The sequence below is a fragment of the Durio zibethinus genome, chromosome 24, assembly GCF_047325235.1.
Source record: "Durio zibethinus cultivar Kanyao isolate XHJ-2024 chromosome 24, ASM4732523v1, whole genome shotgun sequence".
NCBI lineage: Eukaryota > Viridiplantae > Streptophyta > Magnoliopsida > Malvales > Malvaceae > Durio > Durio zibethinus.
The window spans coordinates 1,208,609-1,223,825 of record NC_143185.1 but is presented as its reverse complement, the minus strand read 5'-3'; the positions used below and the strand labels follow the sequence as shown (position 1 = coordinate 1,223,825).

General features: G+C 29.5%; 3 protein-coding genes across 7 annotated transcripts in view; 2 read left to right on the top strand and 1 right to left on the bottom strand.

Annotated features, from left to right (window-relative positions):
- The window catches only part of LOC111316572 (prohibitin-3, mitochondrial-like), a 98,704-nt gene that overhangs the window by 56,817 nt on the left and 26,670 nt on the right, over positions 1-15,217 (bottom strand). The gene's annotated exons all lie outside the window — the stretch shown is intronic.
- LOC149511787 (putative disease resistance protein RGA4) lies at positions 6,561-7,521 on the top strand. The gene is made up of 3 exons (XM_089753996.1): positions 6,561-6,849; positions 6,893-6,948; positions 7,168-7,521. The coding sequence occupies exons 1-3, from the start codon at positions 6,561-6,563 to the stop codon at positions 7,519-7,521; spliced, it is 699 nt and encodes a 232-aa protein (XP_089610122.1).
- LOC149511786 (putative disease resistance protein RGA1) lies at positions 8,664-14,502 on the top strand. 5 transcript variants are annotated; one of them, XM_089753561.1, is made up of 4 exons: positions 8,664-10,401; positions 12,003-12,266; positions 12,892-13,444; positions 13,635-14,502. In XM_089753561.1, exon 1 carries the CDS (start codon positions 8,957-8,959, stop codon positions 9,689-9,691), a length of 735 nt encoding a protein of 244 aa, XP_089609687.1. In that variant the 5' UTR covers positions 8,664-8,956; the 3' UTR covers positions 9,692-10,401; positions 12,003-12,266; positions 12,892-13,444; positions 13,635-14,502. The 5 variants fall into 5 exon arrangements, with proteins under 5 accessions (XP_089609687.1, XP_089609686.1, XP_089609684.1 ...); XM_089753560.1 differs by having other exon boundaries at positions 12,892-13,448; XM_089753558.1 differs by having other exon boundaries at positions 12,892-13,488.

The window sequence follows — 15,217 nt, the reverse complement described above, 5'->3', positions numbered from 1 at the left end:
ACATTGACATGGTATTAACATCAAATAAGATATTATCATGTGTTAAAAAATATAATTAACGTCAGATTATCAATGTCATATCAGTATTAAAAGAATATTTCAAAAAAATATAAAAATTTTTTAAAAATTTTTTGAAATATTTTAAAAAATTTTATAAATTATAAAAATTTAGAAAAATAAAAAATTCTAAAATAATTTGTAAAAATTTTAAAAGAATTCTAAAAATTCTAATTTTTTTAATTCTAAAAAAATTTCAAAATTTATAAAAGCTAAACTTTTTTTTTTTAATTTCATTTCTTCCTCCCACGCCACAAAAAAAAATATATCTTTTTCTTTCAAAGAACAAAAAACTGGACCTTCTTTTTGAAAAATTTTAAAAAAATTAAAAAAATCTTTAAGAATTATAAAATTCAAAAAAAAGTAAAAAATTCTAAAAAGTAAAAATTCAAAAAAATTCAAAAAAATTAAATTCAAAAAAAATTTTAAATTTTCTAAAAATTTTAAAAATTCTAAAAGTTTTAAAAAAAATTTTAAAAAATTCTATAAAATTCTAAATTTTTTTAAAAAAATTCTAAAAATTCTAAAATAAAATTTATAATCTATAAAAGCTAAACTTTTTTTTATTTCATTTTTTCTCTCACTCTACAAAAAAAAAAAATCCTTTCTCTTTCAAACAATAACAACTAGCCCTTCTTCAATCCAGTTTCTGACATCAATTACCATTGCTCATCAGCATCGATTTGCCCTAAATTTCACCAAAAACCTTTATCTTCCTCTTCATCCTTGTTTTCAAGTGGATTTTTTTTTGGGCAAGATAGGGCTATGTTTTGTGGTGGTGAAGGAAGGGCGCTATTTGGGGTCCAGTTGGTGGTGTAGGAGGTCGAATAGTGGTGGCTTGTCTATGAAGAGCAGTGGACTGGATTTAAGGGTAGTAGGTGGATTGCTGAATGGTGGTGGCTTGTAATGGTGTTGATCAAGGTTGGTGACAAGTGGGGTCTTAGCCTTGGGTGTCAAGGGTGGCTAAAGGGCTTCGATGATGATGCTGGAAAAGACTGAGAATTTTTAATATTGAGAGCTTTTTCAATTTTTTGTGTTTTCCTCCTTAACCAGTTGAATTTTTTGAATTTTTTAAAATTTTAAAAAATTTAAAAGAATTTTTTCAAGTGTTTTTTTTAATTTTTTATAATTTTTTAGAATTTTTCAAAAAATTTTTAGATTTTGGAATAATGTCCCTTTTCTATTTTTGAATTTTTTTGAATATTTTAAAATTTTTAAAGAATTATTTAAAAAAATTTTAAAAATTTTTTGAATTTTTTGAATTTTTATAATTTTTAAAATAATTTTAAAGTCTTTTTAGAAATTTTCAAAAAAAAATGACTGGTTGTTTGTTGTTTGAGAAAGAAAAAAAAAATTTAGTGGGAAGAAGAAATGAAATAAAAAAACGTTAGCTTTTATAAGTTTTACATTCTTTTAGAATTTTTATAATTTTTTTAGAAATTTTTAGACTTTTTTAAGAATTTTGAAATTTTGAAAATTTTTTGAAACTTTTGAAAATTTTAGAAGTTTCTAAAAATTTTAGAATTTTTTTTATTTTGAAGTTTTATTTTTTTTTTTGAATAGTTTTTAAATATTTAATTTTTTAAAAAAAAATTTAGAAGTTTTTTAAAATTTTTAGAATTTTTAAAGGATTTTTTAAAATTTTTGAGAAAATTTCTTTTAATATTGACATGGCATTAATAATGTAGCACAGACTGAATTTTTTCTCACGTGTTAGCATCTTATTAGATGTTAATACCATGCCAACATTTAGGGTTAACAATGTTAATAGTTAGAGTAAATTAATACACGAAAATATAATTTAAGTATTTAATTAAAAAAAATTTTTAAGTACCACATTAAAAAAAATATAATAATTCAAGACTCATAAAACATTATCCCAAAATAAAAATATTATTTAAATTGCACTCTTCGTTCTTTTATGATACTAATATCATCAATTATTACATAAGTATTAAACTTTTATGTAATTTCTTTCTCAATGAGTTAACGAAAGAATATCTCAAAAAATCATCTTTTATCTTACTTTGAAGTTGAGTTTGTTCTATAGATGCAATTGAAATTGGAAGAGTCAATATGAGCCAAATCAATCTATTAATGAGTAGATATACCTCTAACTTTCCAATTTCAACTAACCTCCTACAAAGTTAAAAAAATGTTGATATTTTTTCATATCTAAATGTTGACACATGTCAACTTTATAATGTCTCAACTCATATGGAAGACATATTTTCTCTCGGTGAATAAAATCTTCTAGATAAAATTTGTTAACAAAATTGTAAAATTTTCAATATCAAATAATTTAAAAAACTCTCTGAGATTTAAAGATGCAGTAAAAATAAGCAACTCAATAACATAGTCATTTAATCTATGGTTCATTTCTTGTAATTGAGTATCTATTGCAACAAAAAATATATCTACTCGATAATGATGATCAATTGTAACATCTTCTTTCTTATTATGACCACGACCTACCATTTATAGAACATTCATATCAATAGTAGCTAGCTCACAAATCTCACAATATAACATCACATTATTCAATAATTCATCCTATCCATTTTCTTTGAACTTTTGAATTAATTTTTTAGTTGTCAACACAAGATTTAGGCATTCAATATGTCTTGAGAATGATGCTGTAAAGCTTGACAAAAATTATCAATAATGCCCATAATTTCCTTCATCAAGTGTAAAATAAAAACATATTTAAAAGATCTCAACCTACTATATGCAACAAGAGCATATCTATGTTAAGAATAATTAGGTACAGTATTTTTTATTTTCAATAATAGTGCATGAAACATCTTCATTAAACTAATAATAGAATTCAAATGAGAACTCCATCGATTGTCACCTAGACTCTGAAAAATGCCCAATTGATTCATACTAGTTCCAGTTTCCACCACAGCAATAGAAATTACATAAGCAATTTCAACTGTTTGAGCTTCTTGTAATTCATCATGACATTTGGAATAAGCACAAACCACATTAACAATATCAACCAAATTTTAAAAAAATTGATGCACTTCTGTAGATGCTACAACCAATGTTAATTGAAACAATAAACATAATAAGCATATGGACACTTTTTCAAATTAAAGCTTGCAAGCCATTTAACTCTCTACGCACATTACTTGTTCCATCATATCCTTCTTTTTAAAGATTTTGTATGTCAAAATTATAATGGAAAAAAAATTAAAAATTTTATTTTTCAAAGTCAACACTGAAGTATCTTTAAAATGAAATAAATCAAAAAAAGTTCTTTTACAAACCCTTCTTTATCAACAAATCTTAAAACAATTGCCATTTGCTCCATTTTTTACTCATCTTTAACTTCATCCACAATAATGCAAAAATTTTCAACACCAATTTCTTCACGAATTGCATCGTGAACTCTTTTAGCATAAATATGCATAATTTTTTTTTATGTTTTTGAATAAGTGTATGCGACATTTTGCAGAGCATTTTCCCAACATCTTCAACCTTTTTATCATAAAATGTCAACAATTTTACCAATTCAAGAATGCTTTCACAATTTTTTTATTTTAAACTTTCATCATAACCTCTGAAGGCACATCCTTGAAATGTCAATCATTGAGCAACATTTATACTAGTTTTCAAATATAAACGATTAATTCCAATTTATTGTGTTGTTTGCCTATTAAGTAATACTTTAATATGTTGAGCTTGATTCATTAAATCTACACAAGCTCATTGTGTTTGAACCATGATGCTTAAAAGTGATAGGGATGCTTTTCTGAATGGGAAGTAGGATATTCTAAAAAATTAGGTTGATAAGGTCCAACCTTGATGTAAATTCTTCAAATTTCAGCATGTAGATTAATCAAATACTTATATTTGTTTACGCTATCTTAGATCATGTTCTAAATTAGAAAAATCAATTATCTAGCTTCAACTCTTGGAATTTTAAAAACATGAGTTTCATAGTTTGGAGCAAATGATGTGGTGGTGGTGCTTCATTTTGTGAGATAGAATTAGAAAGTGTAGCATTCGCTTTTAAAATAGAAGATGTTATCCCTAATTCTATATTTTGATTATTTTTCTCAAAAAAAAAAAGAATATATTATTCTTAACTTCATAACTACAATAATATTTTTGAAATTTTGAATAAAATTATTAATTACTATATAAGTATAATAAAATAAAATTTCTATATCTATTATGAAAAAAAGTAATGTAATAAATCAATGCAAACAAATAAAAACATAAGCATCATATTAAATTAAAATAATCTAATAAACCAATATAAACAAATAAAAAAAACAACATATTAAATTAAAATAATATAATAGATTAATGCAAACATATAAATAATAAGGTGAATATTAAATTAAAACAATGTAACAAATCAATGTAAACTAATAAAAAATAAAATAGTATATTTTATTATTATTGTAAACTAATAAAAAAGAATAAAAGAAACCTGATTTGATTATCTATTTGTCTTCTTAAAAGTCAAAAGAGTGCTTCAACTACTCCAACACCAATCGAGATAAAAAATGTATTTTTAGTAAAGCAAAAAGATGACTAAATTGAGAATTGGATGAAGAATTTAAAATAAAATTATTTTGATAAAAGGTATAAAAAAATGAGTGAAAAAAGTACTTCAATCGCCCGACACCAATCAAGATAAAAAAAAAAACTTATTTTTACTAAAGCAAAAATATGGCCACATTAGGAATTAGATGAAGAATTTAGAATAAACTTATGTTGGTAAAAGCTATAGAAAAGATGAGTCTAGAGGGTGCTTCAACTGTCCAACACCAATCAAGATGACAAATTTATTTTCATTTAAGCAAAAAGATGGTCAGATTAAGAATTGGATGAAGAATTTAGAAGAATTTTATTTTGATAAAAGCTATAAAAAGATGATGGTTAGATGCGTTAACAAGCACATAAACATAATAATAAAAAAATTGACTTGGATTTCAATTAGTTTTAAACAATAAAGTTACTTCAATTTAACTTGAATTTTTAAATTAGATTGAATAAATAAATAACAAATAACTAATAAAATAATAAAATAATATATAAAAAGTTGAATCTACACGTTGTATACATCGTTTAAGGGCCATCTCATATCTAAAGCTACACCTACCTTAAGGTAATCCTACCAACCTCCTTCCTACATGTAAATATTTTATTATCCAATTTTTTAAAGGAAGTCATGGCCCTGCCAGCCTCTTTTAGCTTTGCGTTTGAGTATTTGAGTTTGAAATATACATATTTTTTTTTATAAAGTTTATGGCCAATTTCATTTTTTGATAAAAATTACGCTAATAATCAGCACTTACCTTTTTTCGTTTTCGATGTTTTAAAGTCTGGTTATTAACATTAAAACCTACAATACTATGAGATGCTTGCTTAGTCAAAGCATCAGCACAAGATTATAAATATTAATGCAAGTGATTGAAGCAAATTCATAATATGTGAAAACTACTGTGGCAGCCAAAGGAATAACTAAATCAATACCAACGGAAATCACAGCCCTTATAAGGTATATATTACACATTATGCCTTAAATGTGTTTTATATGTTTATGACGCAACGAAAGTAATTATGCATGAGAATGTCTCTAGATCAATCCTAAATTAATAGCTATAATCGAGCTATATTAATATATGAGATTATTGCAATTCATTTATTTAAAAGAAATGGGTAAATTTCATTTAAGATCTCTATTTTTTTTTTATTTTGGTTTTATTTTATCTTTGAATTTTTCTATTGGGATTCTTTAACTTTTAAAATGATTCCAATTTTGTCTTTCCTTCAAATAATTTTGTTAACTTTGACAAACGTCCATATATATATAATATATGTCGAAGCTTACATGGCATGCCACATGGACATCCCACATCTCTAAGCATGTTACATGCATATTTACTCAATTATTAATGAAAAAATATACAAAAATACCATAATGAAATAACTTTAAAAGATTATGCATTTAAACGAAATAATTTAGAAATTAAGAATGAAAGTTAAATTAGAATGAAAGATTAAGGCCGAATTTGTTGTATAAAATGATAGCTAATAATAATAATAATAATAATACATTATATTTTGTTTGTATCTAAAAATGATAAAATTATAAGAAAAATTAATTATTTTTTAGGTATAAAAGGAATCAATAATCTTAAAGTGAAGAGAATTACTTTTAAGTCATAGTATTGAATTTATATGTTCTATAAATTTTAAGAAATAATAATTTTGACTAATAAATAAAATTATTTTATCTTAATCATTACAAACAAAATAAGATCATATTATTTGATTAAATTTTATTCATAATATTATTTTAATCTTATCATAATCTTATACTACACTTAAAGATATACTTTACTAGTAAACAAAAACATTCTTTTACCTCTCATTGACCCGAGACTCTTCCACCCTCTTTTACCTCTTTATAATACAGCTGAAGTGGATGGTTTAATCCCCCATCAATTTTCTTTCACTAATCAATCAATTACTCTCTCAAAATGGCCGAAGAACTTGTTTCTTCCATCTTGGAGCAACTCGTTGCTCTCACTATTGAGAATGCGCGGCAAGAGCTGAAGTTGGTGACAGATGTTGAGAAAGAAGCCGAAAAGCTTGAAAGCAATTTTAAGGCCATCCAATATGTGCTTCAAGATGCAGAAGAAACGCAAATCTTACAAAACAGTGTCAGGCACCGGTTAGAAAGGTTCAAAGAAGTTGCTTATGATATGGAGGACGTGTTGGATAAGTGGAACACTGCAATCCTCAATTTGGAAATAGTTGGAGTTGAAGGCATTTATGTTAGAAACAACATGATTTGCTTGTTGTTGTCAAGTTGTTAGGCGTCATGACATTGCTTCTAAAATAAAAGAAATCAATGAAGAGTTAGATGTGATTGCCAAATAGCAAGATCAAATGAAATCAAACAACCTAGACGAATAGAAAGCACATCTTTTGTTGATGTTTCCAAATTACATGGTCGAGATGATGTCAAAAATTCTATAGTAAGCACAATGTTGGGTAGGAATGGTATTCAAACCATGTCTATCATAGGGATGGGAGGGTTGGGAAAAACAACTCTTGCTCAATTGATCTTTAATTATGATTAAGTTCGATCACACTTCAATAACGTACATTTGGGTGTGTGTTTCGGAATTTTTTTTATCCAAACAAAATCGCGGAAGAATTTTGGAAGACCTCCACCAAAATTTAGTTATCAACCTCCAAAATCCAATTTCCTTGCAAATTGTCATGGCCAAAATTTGTGAAAAACTAGAAAGTGCAAAATTCTTGCTCGTTTTAGATGATTTGTGGACGGACCGTGATGAAGATTGGGAACCATTAATAGCTGCTTTTCAAAAAGGGATGTCTGGAAGTAGGATTTTATTGACTACTCGTAAAGAATCGGTTGCAACGGGGATGGGATCCTCTGGAGTGTTATTTCCAGTTTTGGGTTTTTGTTAATTTTCTTCATTTCTCTTCGGATTGTCCTGGTCCTCAATCGGAGTCAGCGGGTAAATCCGATGCATGCCAAGGTTGCCCTAATCAAGAAGTTTCTGCCACCGCCCCTAAGAGCCCTGACACAGGTTTACTCTTTCCCTCTTTCCCATCTTTTCATTATATTTTCTTTTTCATTTATTATTTTCATGGTGAGGGTCTGAGGTTTGTTCGTGAACTGTTTTTTATTCTTAGAATAGAATTTCAGGTTTATTTTGAAATTTTAGCAATTTAGTAATAGCATATGAAAATTACTGGAGAAAATAGCTGCTGGAGATGTCACCAGTATGGTTGTTACATAATCGATTGGAGCAAGAATTTGTTAATAAATATTAATGGAGATGGAGCTCTCACGTTTTTAATAACAAGAGAATGCTTCAAAGGTTCTAGTGTTGTTTGTTAAAAGGAAGATTACTCGTGATTTGGGGTCGAATAGCATAGTGCTTTAACTGGATTTTCAATTCTTAGAGGAAACTGAAACTAGTATAAGATGATTTCTTATGTTCTCTTTGAAATTTGCTGTAAGTTGCATATGCCAGTGAGTTGGGTCTTATCTATCTGAGGGTTTTGACTTTTGTCTCCGATTATCACCCTTTAACCCGGCTTTTTTTGAACTAAGAAGGGTGTCTTGTGTTTTCACTGTCCTTGTAATTTCTTTTAACTATTTGCTACTTCTTCTTCTTCTGAATTTTTATAATGTAATTGCCTTAACTGTCTAAAGTTTGGCAGTTGTAAAGATGCATTTGATGATTAGTTAATTGTCTCAGGCTTTACATCATATATCAAAGAGCAACTGTTTACGGTGAACATATATGCCATAAATGAGAACTGATGAATGCTTTTGGCCTATGTAATATGCCTCTCTCCATTTTGGTTTTTTGCATCTTCCTCTCTTCTATTTTATGTGTGGCCTATTGTGGGTGTTGTAGGAAAGGATTATTGACTATCTTATGGCTAAACACATATTCGTGATGGTTTATAAAACTTCAAGCACTTTTGCTTCTGTCTTAGCTTGACCATGTTATCTGTCATATGAATCGATTATTGACATACTAATATTTAATCCATTACATTCTGCAAACTTGGTAGCAATTGCAGAAAGAATGGGTACTGTCAAGCATAAGATACTGGCTTTATCAGGGAAGGGAGGAGTTGGCAAGAGCACTTTCTCTGCCCAACTCTCATTCGCTCTAGCAGCAAAGGATTTCCAGGTGGGTCTACTGGTTATTGATATTTGCGGTCCAAGCATTCCAAAAATGCTTGGCCTCGAAGGTCAAGACATTCACCAGAGCAACCTTGGCTGGTCTCCTCTTTAAGTGCAAAATTCTTGCTTGTTTTAGACGATGTGTGGACAGACCGTGAAGAAGATTGGGAGCCACTAGAAGCTGCTTTTCAACAAGGCATGTCTGGAAGTAAGATTTTAGTGACTACTCGTAAAGAATCAGTTGCAACGGGGATGGGATCCTCTCAATCTCAAGTGTTTCGTTTGAAAGGATTATCTGATGAAGTGTGCTGGTTAATACTTAGTCAATTGGCCTTTATGGGAAAGGCAAATGAGTTGAGTGAAAACTTGGAGGGTATTGGAAGGGAAATAGCAAAGAAGTGTAAAGGTTTACCACTTGCTGCTAGGACTTTGGGAGGCTTGTTGCGGGAGAAAAATACTGGGAATGAGTGGCAAATTATACTGAATAGTGAGATATGGAAATTAAATGTTGCACAAGAATACATTTTCACACCTCTCTTGCTAAGTTATTATGATTTGCCCTCACAAATGAGACCGTGCTTATTGTATTGTGCAATCTTTCCCAAAGATTTTGCTTTTCAGCCAGCTAAATTAATTGAGCATTGGATGGCACATGGTTATCTAAGCTCCAACGAGAATTCAGGGATGGAAGAAGAAAAAGGTGGTGAATACTTCAACTACTTAGCATCTTGTTCTTTTTTCCAAGATTTTGAAAAAGACAGACATGACAATATAATTAGATGCAAGATGCATGACATGGTACATGATTTTGTTCAATATTTGACAAGGGAAGAAATTTTGGCAGCGGAGGTTGACAGCAGTGAAAATGTGAGGATGGATGTGTCTTCCAACAAGAGTCATCATTTGAAGGTAAAGATTGGAAAAGGGGATTAATTTCCTGTGTCTATAAAAGGCATAGAGAAACTACGGAGCCTAGTAGTTGATGGTGAAGAGTATGAAGTAACTGGTGAAGCCTTGCTAGCCTTCTTCAAGGGAGCGAAATGTCTAAGATTATTGGATTTTTGGATGCATTGGGATCCGTTTTCACATGCAGAAGTAAAAGAAATTCCAAATGCAATAGGTGAATTAATTCATTTGAGATACCTTAATTTGTGTCGCTGTGTTACTTTAAAAGAATTGCCTGAAGGAGTGTGTGAATTGTGTAATTTGCAATACTTGAATCTTGCTTATTGTCACGGTCTTGAGAAACTACAAGATGGTATGGGGAAATTAATCAACCTGAGGTATTTTTATTCTGGGGATTGTACTAGTCTACAATATTACCCAATAGGGATTGGGAGATTAACTTCTCTCAGGAAATTGGACCCAATCATTGCGAGAGTAGATGGCAGAGACGCAGCTAAAGAATTCAGTGTGGGAGATTTGGAAAACTTGGACCTCCTTCGTGGAAATCTTACAATCAAACTGGTGGGAAATGTGGTAGATGTGGAAAACGTTAGGAGAGCCAAACTTCACAACAAGATACATCTTGACAGGCTGTTTCTATACTTCACGAGGCGTGGAGAGATAAATCCTAATGACATCATTCAAGCCTTAAATCTACCTCCTTCCTTTGACATATCGGTGGGAGAAGTGTTAATCAGGTACTCTTTCTATCTATTTCTCTTTCCAATTTTTCTTCAAATTAAATTTGTTCCAATTTTTCTTAAAAAAGAGAGCTAATAGACACATTTCAATTTTTTTTTCTCTTCACAATTATTTTTATTTTAAATTTTATTTTAATTAAGATTATTTAATTTTTTTTATCTCAATTTTAAAACTTGCAGATATATATTTTTAGTAAAATTTATAATTTATGGATATAAAAATCTAATAAATTATATAACTTATAGTTTATGCATATTCAATAAATAAAAAAAAGTTACATTTAAGGTTTGGGAAAAAAATCAATTGAGAAAAATATTTTGAAGAAATTTCATAATATCATAAAAAAGTCACAAATTGTTTTAAATAATTATAAATTTATTTACAAATTGATAGAAAAAACTATGCATGTGAGTTTTTAGATTTATTTTTATTTGAAGAATGTGGGATAATTATAAATAATCACAATTAGTCTAATAGCTGCTAACCTCTCTTAAATAGATTACAATTCAAAATTAATTTTAAAATTGAGGCTTCATTGAATTGAGTGAAATAAATTAAGACAAAAAAGTTATGTCATTCAAGATTGAGGCATTTTTTAAAAAATATATTTACAAAATGAAAAAAAAAATACATGATAATTTTTTAATTTGTATTTAAAATTTAAAATTTCAATTTCGTCGGTAAGCAGTATGATGACAATTCTTCTTGAGCTTTGGTCCTATTATCCTATTTATCTCAAATGACAGTCAGACTTTACCTTACATCAACGAAGAAGAGGAAAAGAATTTGTTTTAGAAAAAAACTAAAACTTAACCGCATATCTTATTGATCTTATAATTTAATGTAACTGCTCTAACTGAATTTAAGAATTAAAATTATGAGAAGCATTCAAAAACAATCAACAATTGTAGAGAATTAACTATGTTCATCAACATAAAAAAATTTAAAAAAAAAAAAGATCACATTCATATTGTCATAAACCGATCAGTACTCAAATTTTTTAAAATTAACATTCTTTCCTCTTTGATAGGGATTATATGTTCATGGATATATAAAAAATACTTTACACTTGACCAATCATATATGACAAAAAAAAAATCAAAATTCAAATATGCGAAATTTTATATAACTTAAATACAAAAAAAGGATTAGTTAAGGATAGATATGTAAAATAAATAAATGCATACAAATCACAAGAGTTCCAATCAAGCCTTGGTTACAAATAATTTTCAAACTCACAGATATTTAAACGAAAGCATCGTTGACATTGCAGGAAACTGATAAAAAAATTAAACCCAACAAATACTCTCATTAACCCAACAAATACTCTCATAAAACTTTCAATGTTTCAATATTCCATGAAATGTTTTAAAACTTGTCAACTTTGTTACAATTTACCTGTTATTTCCTATGATGCCATCAAACTAATTTTGACTTTTAGATCTTTAATTCTTATTGTTTTGACTAGAATCTTTCATGCATTCAGATGTTGTTTTTAGATTTTTCAACGCTTGAATGCTTTAGTGAATTCATAAAAAATTTTATGCTAATTACTATATTTGATTAAAAAAAATGTTTTACATTTATTTTCTATAAGAGGATAAATGAAGACAGCATGACACGAGTTTAGTTGAGATGTGATCGGTGGTAAGGTATGCGGAGAAGAACACCAATCGTTTCCAAACTGAGCATCTTCCATGTGGTGTCCATTAAAGCAAACATAAAAAAAAAAAAAAAAAAAAAAAATGTGTACTTTTCAGTTATTATTAATACTTTTATCTCAAAATTCAAAAGCAAAAACGATACCCAGATCTTCCATTGATGCTCTGCAACTCTGCAAATTTGCCTACTTCAATTAAAGGTATGGGAATTTCTCTTTTGACCCAGGTTCAAAATTTGTTTACTTTTACGCTTTAGATCTTGAAAATGTGACAGCCGCCAAGATTAATGGGTCTATTTCAGAATTCATGGCTTTTCATTTTTTGTTTTGAGATGAAACGGCGGTGTATTTTTTAGAGTAATATTAGTTCCAAGGAAATAATTATTGGAAGTATACTTAGCTGTAAAAAGCTCGTCTTTGGCTGTTCTTAGGATGGTGAAGCGGAAGCTTACGTTTGTGAATTGGTCTCTTGAGTTTTTGGTACAGAAGGAACATTTGACGTTTCTAGGAAAGTCTGAATAGTAGAAATCCTTTCATGTTTTAATTTTCTTGCTTCATCATGTATATTCTGAATGCTTGCTTTGGTGGGTTTTTAATTTTTTATTAGTTTGGTGGCGTCTGTATTGCATTCTAGAGGAGAGAAGACTAGATAAAAATCATCTGCTTGTTTTGTTTTGGTTTTGATAGGTATCGTCTGCTGTATCCATATAGTGGGAAAAGATTTCAGGAAGTTGTTTGGAGATTTCATTCCTTAATTGTCATTCTTTAGTGGTTTTTTCTTGTTGTAGTTGTTGTCTGCGTTTATATCAGGGGTTTTTGTTTTCAGGCATTCTTGTATTTGGCCTGTAGTTGTTGATTTTGATTGATTTGCGGAGGAAGGAAACAGTTTTTATTTGAGTTGATGGGAGGTAGTAGTTCAAGGGAGGGGAGTTGGAGGCAGAATTCATCTACAGGGGATTCTCATTATGGGTATCCTCAGTAGTCATATGGTCAAGAAAGCCAGAGTTACGTGCCTCTGTCACGGGTCGAGACTTAAGCTCCGAACCCGCGCGGCTCCGGGACCCGGGCATTCACCCTTCCAGCGTCCTGAATCAGCCTGACCGCCACGGTTCACACCCTTGTGAGGTATTGTCCGCTTTGGCCCTCTGACCTCACGGTTTTGTCCTACAAAGGGCTCCTCACAAAGCGGAGATGGTGTGAACCCTTTTATACCCCAGTGATCTTCCTATTATGTTCGATGTGGGATTTAGGACTCCCCCTTAGGTCCGTGACACCTCAGCATAGCTATGCCTCCCCACAGTATTATCCACTTTCTCAACAAGAGCTGCAGTATTATCCACATTCACAAGACCATGGCAGCGATAAAAAGACGCTAGACAGTAGGTATTCAAGAATTGCAGACAATTACAACTCCTTAGATCAGGTTAATATCTTCATTGATTTCTTTTTATTATAAGTTTTTATATATTTATGCTTTTTCCTTTTCCCCAGCAACAATTCAGTAGTTTATTTTGTACTGTTGTTGGTCAAGTTGATGAAGGAAAGGTGACATGAATCATTTGATTACAGGTGACGGAGGCTCTTGCTAATGCTGGTCTTGAATCTTCCAGTCTCATTGTTGGTATTGATTTCACAAAGAGCAATGAGTGGACAGGTTAAGATCCACTATCTATAAAAGGCATAGAGAAACTACGGAGCCTAGTAGTTGATGGTCAACGGTATGAAGTAACTGGTGAAGCCTTGCAAGCCTTCTTCAAGGTAGCGAATGTCTAAGATTATTGGAGTCGACGGGGGATTTCACTGGTGGTGTATTAGTAGAAGAAATTCCAAATGAAATAGGTAAATTAAGTCATTTGAGATACCTTAATTTGTTTGGATGTGCGACTTTAAAAGAATTGCCTGAAGTAGTGTGTGAATTGCATAATTTGCAATACTTGAATCTCTCTTGTTGTATTGGTATAGAGAAACTACCCGATGGTATGGGGAAATTAATCAACCCGAGGTATTTTTATTCTGGGGATTGTTTTAGGCTACAATATTACCCAAAAGGGTTTGGGAGATTAACTTCTCTCAGGGAATTACACCTAATCATAGCTAGAGGAGATGGCAATGAGGCAGCTAAAGAATTCAGTGTGGGAGATTTGGAAAACTTGGACCTCCTTCGTGGAACTCTTGTGATAAAACTGGTAGGAAATGTGGTAGATGTGGAAGAGGCTAAGAGAGCCAAACTTCACAAAACGATACATCTCGACCAGCTGGTTATAGACTATGAAAGGCGTGGACTGAGTCTTCTTGGGGAAGACTTTATTGAAGCTTTAAACCCAACTCCTAGCTTACAAATACTGTTGAATAGCTGCCGGTATCTATTAGTCTCTCCAAATTACTTTTGTTCATACTTTCTCCATACAAGAAACTTGATAGTATATTTATAATTTTATCTTGTGTTTTTAATTGATGGTACAAAGGATAACCTTTGTGTTCGTTGAAAATAACACGTTGTGTTCATTGAAAATATCACGTGAATAACACCCGATATTAAAAGCATAGTTTTTGTTGAAAATATAACAAAGGTCATATTTCTAATTTAAAAATTATGATGTGAGATCCCAATTTTATATTGAGATATTTTAAAGATTTATTACATATATAATATTGAGATATTCTAAAAATTTATTATAATATATATGTAGAAATTTAATTTAAATTTGTAAGATATTTTTTATTAGATAAAATTATAAAATATTTAGATCAAAATAAATAATATTTCGTAAATTGGATATAGGTTTACACATGATTTTTGTTTAAAATATGTTAAAAAATTATTTTTATAATAGTTTATAAAAAAAATTATTACATTTTTAAAATAAATAATTTTGTCTGAAAATATAATTGAGTGAGGATAAATGAAAAAAATTTTTCATTTTTTCTTCAAAATCTAAATAAAAAAGAAAATAGGAAAAGAAGAATTTTTTATTCTCTTGTTTTTTCTTTTTTATATATTATTAAAAATCTTTTAAAATTTTTCAAAAATCACGTTCTATAAATCAAACTAAAAAAAATCTAATTATGAAACCCAAACCAAACGTTTCGTAAAAGAAAACATGAAGTCTTACCTACTCTACTGTAAAAAAAAAAAAAACAAAACAAATAGA

Excerpts from the sequence above, each read along its gene's own strand:
- LOC149511787 (XM_089753996.1), top strand. The coding sequence starts at position 6,561 with ATGGCCGAAGAACTTGTTTCTTCCATCTTGGAGCAACTCGTTGCTCTC. Across the intron at positions 6,850-6,892 it reads GGAAATAGTTGGAGTTGAAG|TTGTTAGGCGTCATGACATT; the intron begins GCATTTATGTTA and ends GTTGTTGTCAAG. Across the intron at positions 6,949-7,167 it reads AAATCAATGAAGAGTTAGAT|TTCGATCACACTTCAATAAC; the intron begins GTGATTGCCAAA and ends ATTATGATTAAG.
- LOC149511786 (XM_089753561.1), top strand. The coding sequence starts at position 8,957 with ATGTCTGGAAGTAAGATTTTAGTGACTACTCGTAAAGAATCAGTTGCA.